Below are 25,072 nucleotides of genomic sequence, written 5' to 3'. Positions count from 1 at the left end.
TCCCTTTCACCTCAGTTTTCTTAGTGAAGAAATGGGGGTGCTGAGAAGTGACTTGCTTACAGAAGGTAGAATTTAGATCTTTTCACTCTAGTTTAATTGTGGTTTGGTTTTGTTTTTTTAGTAAAACACCATTTTAGAGAGTATTCTTGATTTAAAAAGTTCTTGTTGCCCCTCAGGCAATACTTTGGATTGTGGTCCGAATCTTTCTATTACCCTGCAGCCATTATATTCGCTGGACAACCTACTTTGTGTTATGCGGTGCTCTCGACACTCTTAGGTACCTGGACGTTAGGTCCTGCCGATAATCCGTCAAATAATCTATGGACTCTGTCATTGGAATGAAGAGTTATATATATTAAAAAGGTAGCTATTGGACATCACTGGAGAATCAGAATGATATCATTACTCTTTCTCAAGAAAGTAGTAAGCAGTGTTTGGAAATGGTCCAGTGATCTTACCACAGCAGTGGTCACCGGGTGTTTGGCATAGTGCCCATGCTTTCTGGGCCAAATAACCAAGGGCTGTTGGCCCAATGGATAAGATAATTCATGAAACAAATTCATAATATGCAGTGACAGCAAAGAAAGGAATCATGTATAGTAAAATTTACCCTTGAAAATTCCTTCACCTGGTTTTCGATGTAAAACCCAGTGTGGTAATTGTGATACATAAAATGTTCAAGCACATATTGATGGCCTGTGTATACTGTATAACATAAAATACATATGTAAAATATTTTATAATATTAATGACATACTAAATGTATATTATTGAGTTTGCATAAGATTCAACTCTCTATAGATGAATATCTACCATATACAGTAGATAGTTTTATGGTATTGGATCAGAGGGAGGTTTTGTTTTGGAATATTTTGTTTACTTGCTTTCTTTTTCAGAGAAACTTGAGCATTTTCACATGAGAAGAGTAAAGGCTCAATGAGTAAAGAGAAGCTGAAAATATATAAGTGGAGGCAAAAAGAGATTCATATCCCTGACCATGGTCATTTTTTTTACAGAAAACAATTTTCTTAACTCTGTTCATTCTTAGCTAATTAATGGATAGAATGACTTTTTATCTTCACACACTTAGCAAAAATTACGACTAAAGTGAATCTGTAGGGTTGTAATATATAATTATCAAAGTCAGACTCTAAACTTTCAATGTGATATAATAAGAGAAAAGGGATTGCCCCATATTATTTGTTCATCATCCTATTTTGCTCTTTTACTTTCCATGTAGTGGGTTTTGAGATACTTCTTGGGCCTGCTTCTTTTTTTTTTTTATCCTTAAGTGAGAAGAGGGGAGACAGAGAAACAGACTCCCAAATGGGCCATGACTAGGATCCACCCAGCAACCCCCATCTGGGGCCAGTGCTTGCAACTGAGCTATTTTTATCACCTAACGTGGAGATTCCATGGAGCCATCCTCAGTGTGCGGGGCCAATACACTCGAATCAATTGAGCCATAGCTGTGGGAGGGGAAGAGAAAAAGAGAGAATGGAGAGGGGAGAGAGAAGTAGATGCTAACTTCTCCTATGTAGCCTGACCGGAAATTGAACCCAGGATATCCACATGCTGGGTTGAACCTCTACCACTGAGCAAACCAGCCATGGCCTCTTTTGTTTCTTAATTAATAAAACTATAGTATTTATTCTTAAAACTGTAAACCTTTTCTTGCACCTACAAAAGAGCAGATTGCCTTCTATAGCATAAACTGTCTTTGCAGATATAATTTTTAAGAAGGTTGATTTGAAGACACTCAGACTTTAGAGACTGGTGCCATGTCCTGTAAAAGTAACCTTTTTTCTTTCAAAAGTTCTGAAAGTCTGATTCATTGTACTTACTCATGTGCTGCTTTGGTAATATATAAATTGGCATTCTGTTTTCTATAAAATATATGTATTTTTAAACCAAAATGGAATCGTTGGTACCTCCCTCCTTCCATACCTATGAAAGTAATAAAGCCAGTTTTTATTTTAGACTTTCTTAACAATAGTACTCTGTTTCCAAATACAGTCCTACAAAATAATCAAATAAATTCAACATTTTTTTTTTTTTTCATTTTTCTGAAGCTGGAAACAGGGAGAGACAGTCAGACAGACTCCCGCATGCACCCGACCGGGATCCACCCGGCACGCCCACCAGGGGCGACGCTCTGCCCACCAGGGGGCAATGCTCTGCCCATCCTGGGCGTCGCCATGTTGCGACCAGAGCCACTCTAGCGCCTGAGGCAGAGGCCACAGAGCCATCCCCAGCGCCCGGGCCATCTTTGCTCCAATGGAGCCTTGGCTGCGGGAGGGGAAGAGAGAGACAGAGAGGAAAGTGCGGCGGAGGGGTGGAGAAGCAAATGGGCGCTTCTCCTGTGTGCCCTGGCCAGGAATCGAACCCGGGTCCTCCGCACGCTAGGCCGACGCTCTACCGCTTCAACATATTTTTTAAAAGAACATATTTATTATACAATTATAAAATTATAATTTTATATATTATAGAAAATTATAAACTTTAAATACCCTTTAGGAGTTCTTAAGGAACACAGTTTTAAAACAATTGTTGAAAAACTAAATGTAAAAACAACTTGTTTTAATTTTTGTGTTGGCCTAATTTTAATATGTAAATTTTTATTTATTTATTTTCTTACTGTTGTTGCTGTTCACAATACTTTTGGCAACTGAGATATTTTGAAATGCAATTCGTCCTCGAACAAGCAGTTAAAACACACCCTACTCCATGCTTTCTTCTACTCACCATCACTTCTCATCACATCGATTATAACATTTGTTCACCTCTCTTCCTTCATAAACTGTGAAGGAGTTTTTATAAACTGTGGATGATTCTACTCCTAGCAAAATAACAGAAAATAACCACTATTAATTGAGTGCCATTTGAAAAGAAGTCAAATACTTCTGACTGGCCCTAACTGCTGATAAATTCAGCAGTAAGTCTAGCTGTAAATAATTTAGAAAGAAGAATTATCCTTCTACCCCATATCCATCCCTCATATTTTTTTAATCATTAGAAGTATTTAACATTACATAATTACACTAAAGCACTGAACTCCTTGTCCTCGAGTATAGCAAGAGAACATGCACAGCTTTTCTGTAAGAATATCTGCATACAACCTCTTGTAGGGTGTGGTGGAATCTCCCTCCCTCTGTTTGCCTATAATACAGAGGTGGCATTCTTTATCTGCAATTTAACAATATTGTGCATGAATCCTATTGAAGTACTATGCTGGCGGTAGTATTGAGTAGTAGTTTATATCCCAGATTCTGAAGCCAGACTTCCTGGATTCAACGTTTGAGCAGTTTACTTAACCTTTCTGTGCTTTAGTTTTACCATCTTTAAAACGGGGATAATATTTTGACTTACCACGTGGGGTTGTTGTAAGGATTAAATGAGTAAATGTAACAAAGGACTTAAATAGTAAACATGAAATAAATATGGCTGTTACTCGTTTTGTTTACATTGCACTTTTCCTTATATATTTATTTAGTAGTTCTCTATATATTTTAAATTATACTTGTTTATTTGTATAGTCAAACTTGCCTATACTTTTAACTACTTGATTAATAAATAGATCTACTTACAGTATTAATACATTTTCCTGCCTGACCTGTGGTGGCGCAGTGGATAAAGTGTCAACCTGGAATGCTAGGTCACCAGTTCAAAACCCTGGGATTACCTGGTCAAGGCACAATGGGAGTTGATGCTTCCTGCTCCTCCCCTCCTCTCTCTCTCTCTCTCTCTCTCTCTCTCTCTCTCCTCTATAAAATGAATAAATAAAGTCTTTTTTAAAAAAAAAGCCTCAACTCTTAGTTGCAGCATAAAAAAAAATACATTTTCCTGCTGTAGTCTCACTAGATAATTTTGTTTCCTTAAAGTATCTTAAAGGCATTTTTAAGTTGATGAGCAGTATATTAATATTAAATGACATATTTTTCTTACCACTCGGTTAATCAAGTTAATATACTTTGGTATATAAGATGTATGTATCTACAGGATACCTGTTGTACATAAAAAAACATAAGTATGTGTAGGATCTGAGAATTACATAAAATTTTATAAAATATGTAATTTCTGCTTTCTGGAAACTATCCCTATTTAAAGTACTATTATTTCAAAGCAGTTTTTTGAGCAGGGTAGTGGTAAATGAAAACAATAATCTAGGAAATAGCAGGCAATATAGGCAGGAATGAAGAGGACAGATTTCAGTTTTAATTAGGAAATCACTCTAATGATCAGGACATGAGGTAATAATGAAAGTGGACCTGAGGTGGCTCTCCAGAATCGGAGCTGAAGTTATATATTTAAGATGTGTGTCAATGGGACACGTGAGAGAGCTTCATATTTAATTAATCATGGGAATTATATTTATACTGTCAAGTATAAGTGAGATTTTATTTATTGTTTTGATATTTGGAGGTGATTAATTTTTTATTTTATTAATTTTTACAGTATACCTAAATTGTAACCAAAACTGTGAGATGTAATAGTCTAGCAATTGTGAGATGTAATAGTCTAACATTTCACTAGTTAAATTTAAAATCATCTTACGCTATTTTTTTTAAATTATAATGAAAATCTGCAAGGCATAAATGAGATCAGGTCAGACCTAACTCAGCATTCTGGTACTTGATCTATGACGGACACAGGCACTGAAGAAGATTTCTTTGCAGAACTGTTAAATTATCACCACTATTAGCAGATGTTGCAATGAAATGTGCACTGTAATATTGAGCCCCATACAATTAAAAGGTATTTTGTAGCACAATGGAAAATTTTAAAAGACCTATAGTTCCTTTTAAAATTGAGGCTTTTTAAATACCATGAATTTATAACATCTCTCTCCTAGTATTGTCTTCATAATACTGTCTTTCAGTACTATACATTGAAGGAATTCTCAAAAGTGAATCTCAAATACAGTATGTTTAAATATGTAAGTTTAAAATATTCACAGAAATATTATATCAATGTTACATTTTGTATCTTGTGCCATCTACAAGAAGATACTTTAAAATATTTTGTGATTTAATTCTGTTTTACAGTGATCGGCATGTTGGTAAAATTTATTCCAAATCCTCTTCCTTTCTGGATTATATCAGAAAGTCCCTAAAGAAGCTTGGATTAGATGAGTCCAAGGTCAGTATATGACAACCCATCGTTTTCATTAAAAAAGGAGAATTTTTTGAAAACATTCTAAATTGTATTGAAACTGGGCCTCTGATACCTTAATTTCAGTTGACCCTTCTTGTCAGTGTGGATAGTTTGCTCTGTTTTATACCTTTTATACCTTTGAGGCTTATTTTTTTAAATGCCAATTTTTAAATCAAAATACAGTTAAAAAGCAAAATAACATGGGAATTGTAAGTAAAGGAACAGACAGTGGTTGTGCTTTTATTTAAAGGTTATATAACTAATTAAAATTGAAAATCTTAAATTCAAAAAGCCTTTGATTGGGAGAATCCTGGAAAATGGTAGTATCTTTAGTCTAAGGTAATAATTTAGAGCATATTGTTGAAGAAAAAGAGGAAAGCCAATTGACTAATAATGATATTCTAACACTGAAAAAAATATAAACTCTCAACATGATTTAAATGAGTTATCTAAAAGATTAAATTTTGTTTGAATTTCTCTGGTATTTTGGTTGATTATACAGTAAATTAAAATAGAGAATAAAATGTAGTTTCTTGAAAGAGAAAAGTTACATTGATAAAGTTTTTCAAAGCCGAAAGGTATTATTAATTATTATACCAATTATCTCTTTCTCCCTGGTTGTTTTATTGCTTAAAACAAATAGACTGGTGCTAATCAGTTTCCTTTCCCTTTAAAATGACTATTTAAAAAAGTATTTCTAACTCATAGGATTTAAGAAAGATTAAATGAGGTAATACACGTAAAAGTCTGAGTGAACACAATGTTTGTATTTGTTAAATGCTATCTAAAGAGCACACATTTTTACTCTGATCTTTGATCTAAGTTTACTACTTCTAATTTGCCATTGATATAACTCCAATAAGTGTTTCTACTTAGTCACCAAAATGAAGATCCTTCTAGTCTTAAATTAATAAGAATGGACACTTTACTGTAGTTACTTTATTTCTGGGTTTTGTAAAAATATTTTTAATCAGACTGGTCTTCATATCATTTTGTCTAAATTAGTGTGTATATATATTGCATTTTGCATTTAATATTAAGAACACAAACCTATGCATTATTTTTACAAATACAGAGCTAAGTTTTTACTTAAACTAAAAATGTTTTGGCCTCTGCCAAAAACCAAACAGTAAAAAATACACAAAGGATGTGACTTAACCTTTCTGATGGTTTCTCTTCTCAGATTTGTCTTTAACAATAATCATAGGCCCTGGCCAGTAGACTCACTTGTAGATGTCTTGGGTTCGATTCCTGGTCAGGGCACACAGGAAAAGCAACCATCTGCTTTTCTACTCCTCCCCCTCCCCCTTCTCTCTTTCTTTCTCTCTTGCCGCGGAACAGCGCAGCTCCTAATAATGGTGCGGAATTGAGGAAACACACTTTGTCAGAACAAAACTAATGGGACCGGGAGCACTCCTCAAACTGCCTGGCAGTATCTGAGTGCCTCATAGCCCCAGTTCCCTTTATTATATAGACATATGCAAATCAAGGACCCTGATACAAAGTTGCACATCAAAGGCTAAGACAGGAACTCTCCCAAGGCAAAAACAAGATACATTAGTGAAATTTACAAACATCTGAAACAAACCAAGAGTCAGAGGAAGGGCATGTATATTGCTTCCAGCAACCCAAGGAAGCAAGTGGAGTGGGTGCAAATACTCAGCATCAAAGCCAAATATGGAGATGGAGGGGGGAGAACTTAGCCTTTTGCTAAGCCTCAAATCTATAATGGCTTTTTGCCATTAACGGTCCACAACACTCTCTCTCTCTCATTTCCCACAGTCATGGTTTGATTGTTTGAGTGCATCAGCCCCAGGCACTGAGGATGGCTCCTTGGAGCCTCCATCTCAGGCACTAAAAATAGCTTGGTTGTGAGCATGGCCCCTGATGGGCAGAGCATTGGCCCCAGACTGGGGTTGTCAGGTGGATCCCAGTCAGAGCGCATGTGGAAGTCTGTGTCTCTATCTCCCCTCCCTTCACTTAAGAAAGAAAAAAATAATAATAATAATCATAGTAAATGTCCCTTAATATGCTTATTTTGTTACTGATAAGAATATTAATAATAGTTAATATTTACTAAGTGCTTACTATGTGACAGTGATTACGCTAAGAATGGTACATTATCTCACTTATTCTTCACAAAACACTCATGAATGATACTATTATATTTCCTAGTGTAATGATCTAGAAAGAGAAGTTCGGAGGAAGGCAAATTGTTTTTCCAGGGCTAAAGAGCTAGCAAAACCCACACCTATGTGGTCATTTAATATTTGACAAAAGAGTCAAGAACATACAATGTGGTAAAGACAGTCTATTCAATAAATGATGTTGGGAAAATTGGACAGATAGTGAAAATGAATAGATCACCTTCTTACACCATATACAAGTATAAACTCAAAATGGATTAAATAATTAAATATGACACAAAACTATAAAAATCCTAAAGGAAAACATAGGCAATAAAATCTTGGACATTTCACATCACAGTATTTTTTTAGGTATATCTGCTTGAGCTAGGGAAGCAAGAAATAGGATAAATAAATGGGGCTGCATCAAACTAGAGTTTTAGCACAGCAAAGGAAATCATCAACAAAATGAAAAGAAGCCCCTCGAATGGGAGGACATATTTGCTGATCTATCTGATAAGAGATTCATATCCAAATTTATAAAGAACTTAAAAATCTCAACACACACACAAAAAAAAGTCCAATTAAAAAATGGGCAAAAGACCTGAATAGACACTTTCTTCTAGTGGACATACAGATGCACAATAGACATAGGAAAAGATGGTCAGCATCACTAATCATCAGAGATGCAAGTTAAAACCATAATGAGATATCACCTCATGCCTTTCAGAAAGGCTATCATCAGTAAATCAATGAACAAGTGCTGGCAAGGGTATGAAGAAAAGAGAATTTTTGTGCACTGTTGGTGGTAAAGCAGTCTGGTACAACCACTGTGGAAAAATATAAATGGCATTGTCTCAAAAAATAAAAAATGAAACTGCCTTTTGACCCAGCAGTCCTACTTCTGGAAATTTATCCTAAGAATCCTGAAACACAAATTCGAAATAATATGTGCACTCCTATGTTCATTGCAGCCTTATTTACAATAGCCAATATCTGAAAACAGCCCCAATGCACATCAGTAAATGAGCGGATAAAAAAGCTGTGGTACATTTACACGGTGGAATAGTATGCAGTCATAAAAAAGGAAATATTACCTTTGTGACAGCATTGATGGACCCGGAAACTATTAGACTAGTTAAATAAGCCAGTCAGATAAAGACAAATATCATATGATTTCACGCGTAGGTGGAATCTGCTGAACAGCATGAACTTACAAGCAAAATAGAAATAAATTCGTACATAGAGAGAGCAGTCTGACAACTGTCATTTGGGCAGAGGTTGTATTGGGTGGGGGAGGTAGAAGGATAGAGCAAAAGGGGACAGGAAGAGAAAAAACTCATGGACACAGACCACAGGGTGGTGACTGCAGGAGGGAAGAGGTGGAGACGGTCAAGGGGGGATAGATGGTGATAGAAGGAGACTTGACTTGGGGGCATGAACTCACAATACAGTGTAAAGAGATGTGCGGAATTGTGCACCTGAAACCTGTATAATTATGTTAACCAATGTCACCGCAATAAAATTCAGTTAAAAAAACAAACGTATTCCAGTCCAATACAAAATTCTGTTATTTTTCTTCTATATCATGAAGTGTCAGTGCTAAAATGAAAGTTGACCATCAAACTCAGTAAAAAGACATTTGTGTATAGTTTTATTTTTTAAATAAAATTAATTTTCACCTGGGATTCAGACTACTAAAAAGTATCAAAATCAGTTAACTTTAAAGTATTAAATATACCAAAATATTTTAAAGATTTTTGAGAGATGTTATCATTTGATAACAAACTATGTGTAATTAAAAGTATAGTGAGTCATAAATATACTTCTGGTCTTGTAAAGCACATCTTTTCATATTCAAAACTTTGTAAGTAAATGAAGTTCCTGAAAAATTTCCTAGCATGCTATGTTCTGGATACATTTTTAGTCTCAAGAAATCATGTTAAACATGTGTAAGTAGTCCGGGTGGACAGTGTCAGCCCAGCATGCAGACACCTTAGGTTCAATCCCTGGTCAGGGCACACATGTGAAGCAACCATCTGCTTCTCTTCCACTCTCTCTCCCTTCTCTCTCTTTTCCCTTCTCAAAGCCAGTGGTTCAATTGGTTCAAGCATCGGTCCTAGATGGGGGTTGCTGTATAGATCCTGGTTGGGCCTCCTCTCACTGAAAAAAAAAAATGCATATAAACAGAATGTTCACAGAATGAGACCAGAGTTGTATTTGCTCGATACATAAGTGGCTCATGCACAACTTAAAAGATTTAGTTCTACAGTCAGTTGTGAAAGGCAGCATTGGGCATTTTCTCTTAGGGCAGGGTTTTTGAATCTCAGGAGTACCGACATGCCTTGGGGGGGGGGGGGGGCTGCCTGTGCATTGTAGGATGTTTAGCAGCATTCCTGGCCTCTCTACCCACTGTATGTGGGTAGAGCAGTAGCACCTTAGTGATAAAAATCCAAAAATTTAAATAAAAAAAAGGTCTTCATATGTTGCCAAAAATGCCCTACGAGGCATAATCACCCTGTTTGAGATCCACTATGTTGGAGTATTTGTCATCTGGGTGTTTCATTTGCAGTCGTCTAACATTTCCATTATAAACTCCATGCTTTTTTAAAAAAAAATTCTCTGTTACATCAAGAAGCTTGGATAGGGGAGGGGGGAAAGAGATAGTGATTCTGTTCTTACGTTTTTGAAGACTTTTAATTCAAAATGACACTCTCCTTGATATATAATTTTATATAGCTGTAACCACCTAAAGGTGAGACTGTTTCAACCCTATGTAAAATATATGTCTGTTTAAGAATAGAGTTTAGGTTTTACAGTAAAATTAAGCCCAGCCCTGTACCCCTGAAAACAATAAATTGACAGAACGCCAACTACTTTTTATCGGCAATATACTGTTTATATTAGTTGGATTTCTTAGCATGAAATATTGCCATAACATTCTTGTAAAGTTCAATTACTTCTTTGCAAAACATTTTAATAGAACTTTTAAAATGTCTAAAAAGCTCTACCTAGATATAAGGAAAATCTTGGTGTGCTCAAACTTTATCTTCAATCTCAAACTTTATCACCTAATTTCAGAAAATATTAAGGTTTCATGTTTTCTTCATGGTCCACAGCATTTTATCTTCTTTTGTATTATTTTTCTGTCTTTCTGTCTCCTTCCCCATGCATATATTGTACACGCACATACACATACATGAATTCATTAGCACATGTGTTCACACATAAATGCATGAGCATGTGTGCACACACACACACGCACAACATTCACAGGATTTTAAAAACATCAGAACTGACTGTTTGCTAGATAAAGAATGGACTGTAGTATTTGTCCATAAGAAGAGGGGGAAAAGTAGCTTGTGTGTGTATAGGTATGTGTGTGATATACATAGAACAAATAAATGAAGAAATAATTTCAAATATTGAATCAATGGAAGGGGGTTATACTGTTGAGTGAACAGAGTTGAAAATAACTAAGCTTAACCTCAGTGGAAGTGTGGATAAAGGATAATTTAGAAAATATCTAATATCCTTATATATTTTTCCAAACAGTCTGACAAAAGCAAAACTTTTTTTTTTAATTTTTTTATTTTTTTATTTTTTTCATTTTTCTGAAGCTGGAAACAGGGAGAGACAGTCAGACAGACTCCCGCATGCGCCCGACCGGGATCCACCCGGCACGCCCACCATGGGGCAACGCTCTGCCCACCAGGGGGTGATGCTCTGCCCACCAGGGGGCGATGCTCTGCCCATCCTGGGCATCACCATGTTGTGACCAGAGCCACTCTAGCGCCTGAGGCAGAGGCCATAGAGCCATCCCCAGCGCCCGGGCCATCTTTGCTCCAATGGAGCCTTGGCTGCGGAGGGGAAGAGAGAGACAGAGAGGAAAGCACGGCGGAGGGGTGGAGAAGCAAATGGGTGCTTCTCCTGTGTGCCCTGGCCGGAAATCGAACCCGGGTCCTCCGCACGCTAGGCAAAAGCAAAACTTTTGAACCCAAAATCATTTATTCATCATCAGCAGTGAACACTGGAACCACAAAGATAATTATGAGATAACTCATGAAAAAAGAAAATTAATAATTGTAGCAGGAACTTGCTGTAAAGTACAGTAGGCAGAGGGGGAAAGAATGGCTGACTATACCTGTGAAGATTTCACAGACAACATTGGAGCCGTAGCTTGTTCTTGAAGAATGCATAGAAGTTGGTTAAGCAAACCAGGTGGGAAAGTAGGGAGCAAGGGATTTATTTCATGTATGTTGGGGAAGGGAGTCACTTGTGCATGACCACAAAGATGTAAAAAAACACAGTCTGGAGCCAGCACTGCTGGAGCATAAGCAAGTAGTGGGGGCCGTGTGGGAGATGAGGTTAAAGGAGAGGCGACTAAACTGATCTTGGATGTCAAATCAGATTGGTTGAGACTAATTATAGCAGTTTAAATATAGATAGGATGGCAGAAATCATTCCACGGCATGGCCAACATCAGGTGTAAGGAGCTCATAAATGTTTCTGTGTGTTAATGTATTCATTAATGAACTAGATTCAGTGAATCCCTCTGACTCCAAGAAAACAGTGAATTCCTCATACAGATTAAATATATAGTAAACCTGTCATCTTTTCTGATACGATAAAAATATGTGTATTATTCCTACAAAGAAGTTCCTGCTGCTTTTTGCAGCCACCAAGGTAATAATTGACTCACAGGGGAATCAGTAATGGTGTTAAAACCATTGGGTAAAAATATTTTGAGGGAACCATATATTTACACTCTCTAAGTGCCTTGCACAGATGATTAATTACAAAAGTGGATACCTGATCTTAGAGATCAAAGTTAGCAACATCATCAGTGGAACAAAATCACATTATCTGTCTCTGTCTTTTATATCATGTTTCTAAAAGCATTCAGTCCCAGATGTGACATTGCATTTGGTCGTCATATCTCTGGTCACATTTAATCTGCAACAGTTCCTTGGCTCCTTTTTGTCTTTCATGACATTGACATATTTTGTAAAGGCCAGTTGTCTTGAGTGTTTCCTCCTGAGTAGATTAAAGTTACACATTTTTGACAAGAATATTACACAGGGATGTTGTGCCCTCTCAGTGTGTCTCTATATGCAATATTTAAGGCCCATCTCTACATCAGATCTCATCATTAAAGAAGTATAAAATATATTCCCCCTACTCATGCCCCCCTACCTAACAGTACTTCATTCCTGTAGGAATGCATTATCAGAACTATGATTAAATAGTTTGCTTTATTCAAGGTTTTGAGAAGGAAGAAATGTGGCTATTTGATTGTAAGGAATAAAGATTTGCTCAGGTTTTTTTTTCAATGGCTGGTGGAAAGTTATTCCAGGAATACATGTGCTTATAAGAAAAACTAGAAATTTCTCATCTTCACAAGAACCCAGAAAGGGGAAAAAAAACAAAACAAACAGAACAGTATGTAGAGCCTGGCCTCATCAGGATGTAGTTGTTAGAGGGAGCAGGATTCAAAGCATAGTGACTGACTTACTGTTATCTTCTTAGCAATAATTCATTTTCTGATCCTTCAGCATTATAATGATTCAGCTCCTGAACTATCAACTATAGAATTTCACTCTTTGTCCTAGATTATTTTTCTCTCCAGATTTTTGTTTTGTGATAGGTTGTTTATGCATGACTATGCATCTCACCTTGAACAAACTTTGTCCATCGCTTTCAACCCCTTTACCTTCCTCCAGAAAAAAGAAGACCTAGCTGATGAATTTTGTCTCTTTCATACCTGTTTCGTAGACTTTTCATGCCACACCCTTTCATCAGCAGGGCCACCACATAGGATTATGCAGTTTTTGTTCTGCACAAAGGTACCTAGCTAAGGGTACAAGCAAAGCTGAAGTTCTAGCCCACGTTCCATTTACAGCAGGTGCCTTGGCCCCGGACTGTATTCACCTGAAGGAAGGTGAGGGGGTATTGTTTCTAATTCTCACGAAGATACCATATCAGCCAGCAGCAGCAGCCCTGTCATAAATTACAAATACCCTAAATCCAATAAGGTGAGAGGGGTAGAAGAGAGGAAACCTACCTGCAGGAAGACATCTGCATAATTGCAACCTCGTGGCCCTTTCAACTAGGGATGATTATTAGGCAGGAACACATTAAAATGGGACTTAGTATTCAGAGGCATTCTATTTGGTATGAGGTTATTTTTGAATATTCAATAAGACAATTTTAAGAAGTTTTTTTAATGTTATATCTGGGCTCTGTTATACAGTAGTCTACAATGATTTCTGTTTAATTTTTCATGATAGGATGATCTCCAAAGAACATTCATTTCTTGTTTTGCCTTAGCTATCAGGAGGCTCAAAGTTCAATTTATGTTTGATTTCAGCCATTGGCCTTAGCTAGGTTATTTTGGTATGTTCTCCTCCCTTGAATTATAAACCCCTGAGAATTTATCATTTCTTTAATGGCCCTGCTATTGATATATGTTTGTGCCTCATATTATAAACCACCTCAAATTCTTATTGAAAATAAGCATATTATTAATAATAAAGTTCCCTTTAAGTTATGACTGTACAGATTTGGAGCAATTAAATTTGGGGGAAAAAAACAAAAATTAACAATTAAATTTCTTTGAAACTATGATCAAAAACAATGTCAGAGTCATATGCAGTGACCAAGTCTAATAACATTTTAATGCCAGATTCATAGACTATAAAAGGATATTTCCATTAAGCAATAGAACATTCTTATGAATATAAGTCTAATTCTATATAAGAATAGCCACATTACTTATAAAAATTATCTGTCTCCCTGGCTCTAGGGAGTAGAAAATATAATCATTGAAAGAATAGGAAAATTCATTATACCTTTTATTTATTTTTTATTTAAGGATGAAAATAACAGCTGCTTAGTTATTTTATTAATATCATTAATACAGTAAAAACATTAATTTCAAGGTCACATTATGAATTATTGTCCTGCTAAATCTGCAAATGACTTATTTAATTAAAATAAAAATATATGCAATAATTATATGATGTATCAGTAATCAATTTTAGAATGAATAATAGCTAAAATTTATTTTTATATGTAGACTGTGCTATTCAGATAGTAGCAAGTTTAATTTTTATTTTTATTAGCTAGTAATTAAACAGGTATACATTAGAAAATGGGAAACTTTGTACATTGAATTTTCCTTTCTTTTTAAGAAAACCTATGTCTTATTGCCCATAAATTTCAAGCTTAGGAAAATTAGTTACACACAAAATTATATCAATTCTAAAAGATTCACTTTTGTGTGTGTGCTCCAGAAGATTCTCATTGGCACTACTAGTCTTGTGAGTGATCACATGGATAACTTTCTCTGTCCACCGAAGTAAAACTGTCAGGCCTACTTCACCCTCATTGCCACTCCCTAAACAGGATCAGCTAATGGACCTTATCTCTACATTCTCCTACCTCAGTTCTTGAGCCAGTCATGACCTAGCTAAGGGTATTCAGTATTCTCTATCCACCTCCCCACCCTAGGTCAATTGCTAACTCATCTTCTGATCATTAGAATATGGGAGGGTTCTTTGAACAACTGTGTATCTCTCATCTATTCAACCAATTCCCTGTTAGTTGAAGTATGGTCTACCTTTGCTTATCTGGACCCCCTATATAGAACTATAAAAAGATCATTTTAATTAATAAATACATGATACAAGTCTTCCATGAAAATTAACTCCAAATTATTTAGATATTTTACCATCAAGAAGATGGATCATAACTCACTACTCCTTAAGTATGGGCTGTACATAGTAACTTTCTTCTAAAGCATTCAGTATGGAAAGGAGGAAAAAGAGGAACTTGACAGTGAAGAAATGTGACAAACATTATCTCAGCCAGGTAATCAAGGACAATACCAATAGTGCTAAGTCCTATTGATATATGTGCCCATGATATGATGTAGGAACATAGCATTTCTGTGGTCTTTCTCTCAATCACCTATAGCTCCACTCTAATTATGAGCATAACATCTGACAAATCCCAGTGAAGGAACATTCCACAAAATGCCTGACCAGTACTCCTTAAAACTGTCTGGGTCATCAGAATCGATGCAAGTCTGAGAAACTGTCACAACCAATAGGACAAAAGCAGTGTGGACTCCTGGAACCGAAAAAGAGCACTCTTTGAAAACCTAAGGAAATCTGAATAAAATGTGGGCTTTTGCTAATAATAATGTACCAATATTGGTTCATTAATTATAACAGCCATATTATAATGTGTTAATAGAAGAAAGTGGATAGATGGAAACTGTTATTTTCAAAATTTCTGCAAATCCAAAACTGTTTGAAAATATGTTTATTTTTTAGAAAACAATATGAAAGAAGCTATTTTTTGAACCTTTGCTTTGAGTCAGACATTGTGGTAAAAAGTTTTGCTTATCTTAGTTCACTGAATACTAAGGATGGCCTTCTGAAAGGAGTAGTTAAGCCGCGTTTTATAAGTGAGAAAATTAAGACAGTTTAAATTGATTTTTTAAGGCCAAAACTCAAGAAACTGGAGAAGGAGGATTCCAATCCAGACTGTCTCACTCTAGACCCATGCTCCTTTTTGTTATTTTTATATAGTGTATCCGTAAAGTCATGGTACACTTTTGGCCGGTCACAGGAAAGCAACAAAAGACGGTAGAAATGTGAAATCTGCACCAAATAAAAGGAAAACCCTCCCAGTTTCTGTAGGATGATGTGACAGCATATGCATATGCGCAGATGATTAACACCGTGTATATAGTGGAGCAGCCCATGGCCATGCCAGTCGAGATGTGGACGGTACAGAGGAAAGTTCAGTGTGTTCTGTGGCTCGCTAAATTCGAATCTGTGACCAAAGTGCAATGTGAATATTGACGCGTTTATAACGAAGCGCCACCACATAGGAATAACATTACTCGGTGGGATAAGCAGTTGAAGGAAACCAGCAGTTTGGCGGAGAAACCCATTCTGGTAGGCCATCAGTCAGCGACAAGTCTGTAGAGGCTATACGGGATAGCTACCTAAGGAGCCCTTAAAAATCTGTGCATGAGCCCACATCGAACTGCACTGAATAGGTATGAAACTGGGAGAGTTTTCCTTTTATTTGGTGAGATTTCACATTTCTATCGTCTTTTGTTGCTTTCCTGTGACCAGTCAAAAGTGCACCATGACTTTACAGACACACTGTAACTTACTAACAGACACTGAGCACAAGAAAAATATTTAGCATTTTTCCAAAACTAACGATCATCAGACAGATAAGCCTGTGAGAAAGAATAAAGAGAATATTTGTGCTTAACAACAGACAAAATAAATGCATGTCTAAACTAGACTGAAGAATTTAGGTCTGAAGTAAAAGCAGAAGAATTTAAGGAATGTTTGACTCTTCTTGAAGTTTTGAAGAAGACATGCTTGTATCCAGAACTTGAGCTCTTGAAACTTATGAAGACAGGGTGAAATCGGTCAAGTGTTTGAAATGTGTTGACTAATAATTTTAACCCATAGGCTAAATTGACATTAAAATAACTTAAAAATTATAAAAACGAGCCCTGGCCGGTTGGCTCAGTGGTAGAGCTTCGGCCTGGTGCGCGGAGGTCCCGGGTTCGATTTCTGGCCAGGGTACACAGGAGAAGCGCCCATCTGCTTCTCCACCCCTCCCCCTCTCCTTCCTCTCTGTCTCTCTCTTCCCCTCCCGCAGCTGAGGCTCCATTGGAGCAGAGATGGCCCAGGTGCTGGGGATGGCTCCTTGGCCTCTGCCCCAGGCGCTGGAGTGGCTCTGGTTGCAACAGAGCGACACCCCGGAGGGGCAGAGCATCGCCCCCTGGTGGGCGTGCCGGGTGGATCCCGGTCGGGCGCATGCAGGAGTCTGTCTCTTCCCGTTTCCAGCTTCAGAAAAAAAAAAAAAATTATAAAAACGGGGGATGGGGGTGGAGAATGTAAAACACCTGAACTTGGCTGCTTATTTCCTGTATCACCTTAGTTTTCTTGAGGAGTAGATATCTCCCTGAACTTACACCAACAGAGCTAGGGCTCTGTTTCACAGCTTAACTCATATCAGCTCCTTTTTCTGGAGTCTAAGTAATGGGCAATAGGAAGCAATGGATTTCATGACCAATGCTCCCAGCACCCTTTGATGTGCTCTGTAACTTGTAAGTTTCCATGTGTATTTTTACCAGTCTGAGATACACCAGGCAATACCTCAGTTCTGGCATCTGCCTTTATAGTGAGCATGTCGGCCCCACCGAGGCTCTCACGGGCTCTAAAACTCAATAATGTCATTTATAGAATGAGACCATTTTATATGTATGGTACAGATTGATGTTAGAATTGAATAAGGTAGCATCTTTATTTTTACCTGAGTGGTTTTTTTTTAATTTTTATTTATTTATTCATTTTATAGAGGAGGGAGGGAGGGGGAGAGAGAGAGAGAGAGAGAGACAGAGAGAGAGAGAGAGAGAGGAGAGACAGAGAGAAGGGGGAGGAGCTGGAAGCATCAACTCCCATATGTGCCTTGACCAGGCAAGCCCAGGGTTAGCATCTTTATTTTTAAATGTTCATATATTCACTTGATCTGATCCATCACAATTGAGCATGTGATTGAAAAGTTGACTACAGTATGAAAATCATACCTTAAACGTAGAATGTTTTACTTAAAACCATATTAATATACTTTTACTCATCAAACTTTTGGTGTAAGAATGAGGCCATTTGTTTTGCTTTTTTGAACACAGGATTGCACATAGTTTCATTGTTTGAAGTTTAACAACTTTTTTACATCAGACATCTATAATGTATAATCTAAAATGTCCAGCTTTGTTCTGTGAAAGTGAAGCAGCAGACTTCCATTTTGTTAGAGAGTTAATGTGAGGTCCTCACCTTTTCTCCTCAGAATCCACAAAAGCAACAAATAGAATGAGAAATAGAAACACAAAATCAGAAAGCATATAAAATCTCAAACCAGGGGTATTGTGAAGTACAGTGAAGGTAAAGAGGGATGCAGGAAGGTGCCAAGAGAACATGCCTAGAGTTAAACACCAACAACAAAACCAACGGAAGACAGTTCTCTGAAGTAACATATCCTGAGCAGCTAATTCAGCAATTCCTATGTCTGTGGTGCTTCCAGTTCGGCATAAATAAGAAACAAGAGTATTGGAGAACCCGAGGAATCACATTGAGAAACCACATTTGTATGAAGCAGTATGCTAGTGATGCAGGAGCAAAAGAATATTGTGTGTTCTGAGTTATCCTATTATTGCTGATCTCAGCCAGAGAGAAGTAAAAAGACTTAACTAAAACACACATACACAATTTTGTGAGATGAGAATTTTTTTCTGGCTTGAAGTGCAGACCTGGATCCAATCCAGTATATTCTGCTGCAGAAATTTGCTGGGGGGTGGGGGGCACTTCTTTGATTCAAAGATGGACAAAGGTTTATAAAAGAGTGGGGGAGGGGTGATATAATTGGTTTGGGTTCTTTAACCAAGGGGGAAATCTTTATTGGAAGGCTACACTAGCAATGGAGGAGACAAAGCCTTTTCACTATTACACTTTTGTACTTTCTAAATTCAAAAAAGAAAATTCAGTGCAATAAGAAAAGGAATAGGGGCTTTGAAAAAATAATAAATTTGTTATACTTTGCAAAGAAATCTGAGTACAAATCTTTTCAGATCTTTTACTCATTTTGTCCAGCCTTTAATTTGTTTTAACCACATGTAATTTGAAAAGTTTCTCCTGGTGACTTTCCTTTATCATGCCTTTCTCAAGAGGCACTCAACTTATAGAAACAACTTTTCTTTTTGCATTTATATTTCACTGATTATATAATATTTATATTATTTTATTGCAGTGATATAGCTAGCAAGACAAGTTCAGAAACAAATGCAGTTGATTCAGTAAGCGTAGCACTCACCTGGTAGGAACAGAAACATGCAGGCGATCTAGGAAGTGGCCTCCTTGACCATAAGGGTTCACTGTACTAGGGGTATCATATGTTTCAGAGAATAAACATCAGAAAGTAATGCTTGTTCATGAATATTGAGTTGATGTTTGAGGAAATTATCTTAAATATGAATATTTGTCATTATTGTATTTCTGTTGTCTTTGAAGTTTTCTCTAGGATATCATTTTAGATATAGCTATTGAAGAATGCTTGATGAGCTCCCACTATGTGCCCCTAGCATAGAAACAAGTGAAAGTAAATATGTTGTCACTACTGGTTGAAATTAGACAATATCAATAGGATGGTATCAGTAATTTTATTTGTGATACGTTAAAAAACTATATTGGTACAGCAGATATAAGTAAAAAGTTTAGATTTATATTGACTTGCTTCACGAATATCCTTGGAGCTCTTCAGACACCTAGCTCGTTTTATATTTGTTAGGTTTATTTTACTTTAAGGTGTATTTGATAAGAAAATTTTTTTAACTGTTGTTAAATAATAATAATAACTTTATTATTATTGTTGTTGTTTTATCTTGAAGCTGCCAGAAAAAACTATAATGGACTACTATGAGAAGTATAAGCCTAGGATGAATGAGCTGGAAGCTTTTAATATGGTAAATCTCAGAATTAAACAAATTAAATTGGGTTTGTTGCTAGCCTTAAATAGGATCCTATTAAATTTTATCATGGGGCCAACCAATCTATGTTGTTTTTCTGTTATTGTAGAAAACCTGTTTGGAATCATTTCCTATTTCAAAACTATATTAGTTGTCAGTAATGTAATAAAGAGAACACATGGTAGATTTCTTCTAAAGTGTATTATAAATGCACAGAAGAAGTTTCTGAGTTCTTTGAACATATATTGATCTCAATTCTGATATTTCACAAGCATTCCTTTTAATAAATTTCATTCTTAGTACCCCTTTAAAAGCTTTCTATCACATATGTATGATGGCTTTTGGATTCTACCTCAAAGTCACTTAGAGGACATTCTTATCCTATTATTATTAAAGAAAAACTTTTGATCTCTGCAGTATTCATTTTCTGAAGATATACATGAGTATTGAAGATGTGGCCATATACAAACTTCTGTAGATACAATTTTTTAAACATAATTGTTAAACCAGTCTTTTTTTTTAATTTATTTTTTAAGTAACACCATCCTATCTTACTCTTTCCTTTAGCTGAAAGTTGTTCTGGCTCCTTGTATAGAGACATTGATTCTTCTGGATCGACTTTGCTACCTGAAAGAGCAGGTAAATTATGTTACTTTTAAATGTATAACAAATATCTTAATTAAATTCAGTAATAAGGATCCACATATATATAGGATAGGTTTCTTTCACATAAAACTTAAGATTAAAACACAAGATAATGTTTTCATTATATTTTCAAGTTTAAATATTCATTCCATCTCTTTTAAAACAAACGTGCATAACAGATGTTTTCAGCACTGCTGCTATAATAAATCTTACATTCATCTAATTGTTTGGTAATTACTATACAGTAGTCAGTAAACAAACTATCATATGTGCTGTATAGTATAGCTAAAAATAAAAGTCCGGACATAAAAGATATCATATATATGTTACATTTTGTAAGATCTTGTCTTTTATTTCACTTGAATTTTTAGATATACGCACTCTGCCGTTAGAAACTTCTTTCTGATCAGTGAAGACTGCTTCTGTTATTTTTTCAATCTTATTTATTTATGTTGAATGACCAAAAATATTGTTCTTTTGGTTATCTTTAGGGAAAACGTTTTATGCAGATTTTACTCAGTTTTGGTCAAAATAAAGTTCTGTGAACTATTTAAATTAAATCCACTTGTAGATTCAGACTATGTTTCCACTGTATAAACCCTTTATTTTACAAATTTTGTTTTATCATATGGGGAGCTTTGCTTTCTTCTTTTCAACAGGCTACTTGGAACAAATGGATTTTAATAAATGTTTGCTTTTGTTCTGATTTGTATTTTTATGGAGAAAGGCAGTTTTTAAATATTTAGAAAATGATGTATTTTCCCAAGCTACTAATTGAAAAAGCACTGCAAAGCTTTGGTTCCAAAATTGGTAGGTGACAGAATCTTATTTTACTTGCTATTCGTCATTTTCTTTTTCAAAACAATGTTTATTGACCTAAGTATAATAGATAGTAAAAACAGTATGCACAAAGATTAACAGATTGGTAATAGGATGATAAAAATCATTAAAAGAAAATTAAAAGTAACAGGAATGCCATGTTTCAGCACTAACTACTAACTTCATGGCTTATTTTTAGTGCTTCTCTCTAATATATGTGTGTTGCATATATACATACACATATTTTATAACTTTATTTAAAATTGGAATCAAATTATAAATGCTATTTGCATCTAATTTTTTTTACTTTATTTACAATTTTTCCAACTGATTAATACTACTACAGAAGCTGAATAATGTTTTATCATATCATAATTTAACTAATACCCAACTGTTATCATCAAATTCCAGTTTTTCACAATCACACAAAGAGTGATCTCGTAGTTCAGTCTCTGTGTACATCTTTAATTATTTTCTCAGCATAAATTCCTGAAGGCAAACTTGTAAATGTTAATTTTATTCAACAAACAATAATTTTCTTTTACATTGTTTGCTTTTTTATATTTTTTAATATTACAACATATAGCCTGACTTATCTCTCATTTCCATTTTCAACAATGGGTTTATTCCTAAATCACTGCTTAATTTGCAGGAAGATGTTGCATGGTCCGCACTTGTGAAGCTGTTTGACCCTGTGCAGTCTCCCAGGTGTTACGCCGTTATTGCTCTGAAGCGGCAGCGATGATTTCAGTCCACGCAAGGTATTAGATGGACCTGTGGGACCTAGTGCTAATTTTGCTTTTCTAAAACATTTATGTCATGTTATATAACTATTTTTAAAACTTTACCTTATATTTGAAATAAACAAAATTATAGCTAACGGAATACCATAATCCATTTTCTCATTGTCAGAGCATACATTTAGTAAAATAACTCATGAAAATGTTATACAAGGATTGACCTACATTCCTGATTTAGTACGTCAATAGGACGTTGTATTCTGATATTTATTTCCTGTTCAATACTTGAGACCCGTGATACTTGTTACATAGCACATTTTGCCTTTTATGAATTTTCTAAGAGAGGAGAGGTATAGGTGTGAGTATAATAAGATTTGTTGTGCTAAAGATCATTTGCATGTCTCTCCACATTTTGGAAAGATTTTTCATGTTATCAGGAGGAAAAATCCACATTTAAAGTAAAGAAATACTCAGGAGCCAGGCAAGACATAAAAAGTTACTAATATAAAGCATTTTTTTTTGTTTGTTTGTTTGTTTTTTTAGAGAAAGAGAGATAGAGTCAGAGAGAGGGATAGATAGGGACAGACAGATAGGAACGGAGAGAGATGAGAAGCATCAATCACTAGTTTTTCATTGCGACACCTTAGTTGTTCATTGATTGCTTTCTCATATGTGCCTTGACCAGGGGGCTACAGCAGACCGAGTAACCCCTTACTGGAGCCAGCGACCGTGGGTCCAAGCTGGTGAGCTTTGCTCAAACCAGATGAACCCGCACTCAAGCTGGCAACCTCGGGGTCTCGAACCTGGGTCCTCCGCATCCCAGTCCAACACTCTATCCACTGTGCCACCGCCTGGTCAGGCATAAAGCATATTTTATATTGAGTTTTAATCTAAATTAAATGAGGAAATATTCTATGCCCTTAAAGCAATATAAATCTTATAGTGAAGTATATATTTCAAGGTTTCTTGAAGCTGTTTATCTTAAAATAAGGGGATGGATTGGCACTTAATTAAATTACTTTATGCTCTGTAAAAAGCAAGATGAATGAGAAAAGGCCAACCCTCTGCCCAGTGTTTCCCTTCATTAGCAGAAAGCTATGGGTTTCGAATACACTCAGGAGAGATGAATATCAGCTGGGAAAAGTCTTCCTTGATGCTCAGCAGGAAACTTTATAAAATGCTCCAAAGCACAGAACATAACTAACTGCTTTCTTAAATTTTGGAGTCTCTTCATGGATGAGAAGAATTTTTTTTTTTCCAGGGACAGAGAGAGAGTCAGAGAGAGGGATAGACAGGGACAGACAGACAGGAATGCAGGAATGGAGAGAGATGAGAAGCATCAATCATCCATTTTTCTTTGGGACTCCTTAGTTCATTGATTGCTTTCTCATATGTGCCTTGACTGTGGCCTTCAGCAGACCAAGTAACCCCTTGCTTGAGCCAGCGACCTTGGGTCCAAGCTGGTGAGCTTTTTTTTGCTCAATCCAGATAAGCCCGCGCTCAAGCTGGTGACCTCGGGGTCTCGAACCTGGGTCCTTCTGCATCCCAGTCCGACGCTCTATCCACTGCGCCACTGACTTGTCAGGCGAGAAGAATAATTTTTTGCTTTGAGTTTTGATAATAATATTGAGTTTGCAGCCAATGTATATATGAATGATCGAATACTTTGCATACCCTACTACAATAATGATGAAATTAACCACTTTTTAAGCTTTTAATTCTGGGGAACTTCAGAATCTAGAAATGGAGAGTAAAATATAATGAATCCCCATGTGCTTATTACAAGCTTTAACAATTATTAAACTTTTACCGATCTTGTTTTATCTATACACATGTGAATGTTCACACAAACACAACAGCACCACAACTACCCCTCACCCCCAGAGAATTTTAAAGCAAATCTCAAGAAGTTTACAATTTTACATAAATGCCTTAGTGTATATTCTAAGTTAAGGATGGTTTTTCATAATACCATCTATTGTCCTCATCCACATTTTCTTGATTGGCTCAAAAAGTCTTCTATATCAGTTCAATTCAGAAGCAAATGGGGTTCACATATTTAGTTGATATGTCTCTTCTGGTTGTTTATTTTATTCTATTTCCTCATATTGTTTAGTATATTAGTATCCTAGAATGAGCAGAAAACCTTTCCAACGTACCTTCTCTCTTTCATAATTTTACCTTGTATGTAGGTTTTTTAAGTTTTCTGATACTCAACTATTTATATAACATTCATTTCTCATTATAATAAAGAAAAAAGAACTTTATATGTGTAAAACACAGTTTAGAAGAGGAAATTACATCTGTTTTGGTATGAAGGAAACTACGTAGAACTTCCGTATGTTTTAAAACATGGTCAGAAATTGAATTTTTAATTAATGTTTTCAATTTTTATTAATCAGAGACTAATGTATGATTCAAGCATCTAATCAACAGTCAACATGAGATGATCTGTATGATCACACTAAGGTGATAATATTACACCAAAAGCAAGGAAATATAATATTTTGGTAGGATTGCAGTGTTTGTGGACTGTCATCTCATAAAAACTGCTCTTCAAGAGCTCATTTACAGTTGAGCTAAAGAATATGGTGCATTGGTGGAGGCCATCAATTCTGACAGTTACTTTCTGGATGAGCTGAAGCAAGCCTGCTAATATCTCATATAATATTTATTTTATGAACATTTATTGAGTGCTTACCATGTATCAGAGATTATGATAGGCACTGGCAGGATGGAGATAAACAAGATATATACCTGTCCTCAAAGAACTCACAGTACAGTGAGGAAGACAGACAATAAAATTACTAAGTACAGTGGTTAGGGCAGGCGTGGCCTACAGTTTTTGCCCCCGGGCCAGATTAAAAAGAAAACTTTTTTCATGGGCCGGATGAAATATTAAAATTAAAAAATGTTAAATACAAAAATGATTTGTTTACGTAAACAAAATTTTATTATGTAATTTGTTTGTGAATAAATGTGAGTGGGAAAAAATTTTAATATACAATATTATTTTAATAAAAATATAA

General features: G+C 35.8%; 1 protein-coding gene across 1 annotated transcript in view; it reads left to right on the top strand.

Annotated features, from left to right (window-relative positions):
• Window positions 1-22,405, top strand: part of METTL25 (methyltransferase like 25) — a 115,102-nt gene extending 92,697 nt beyond the window's left edge. Inside the window, exons 9-12 of the mRNA XM_066368465.1 lie at window positions 5,046-5,139; window positions 19,762-19,836; window positions 20,407-20,478; window positions 21,956-22,405. Coding sequence (XP_066224562.1) covers window positions 5,046-5,139; window positions 19,762-19,836; window positions 20,407-20,478; window positions 21,956-22,048 — 334 coding nt within the window. The 3' untranslated portion in view covers window positions 22,049-22,405. The remainder of the gene's footprint in view (window positions 1-5,045; window positions 5,140-19,761; window positions 19,837-20,406; window positions 20,479-21,955) is intronic.
• Window positions 22,406-25,072: the final 2,667 nt, after the last annotated feature.

The sequence above is a fragment of the Saccopteryx leptura genome, chromosome 2 (genome assembly GCF_036850995.1).
Source record: "Saccopteryx leptura isolate mSacLep1 chromosome 2, mSacLep1_pri_phased_curated, whole genome shotgun sequence".
Taxonomy (NCBI): domain Eukaryota; kingdom Metazoa; phylum Chordata; class Mammalia; order Chiroptera; family Emballonuridae; genus Saccopteryx; species Saccopteryx leptura.
Note: the sequence above shows the minus strand (reverse complement) of the source record. Positions and strands in the feature narration are given on the sequence as shown.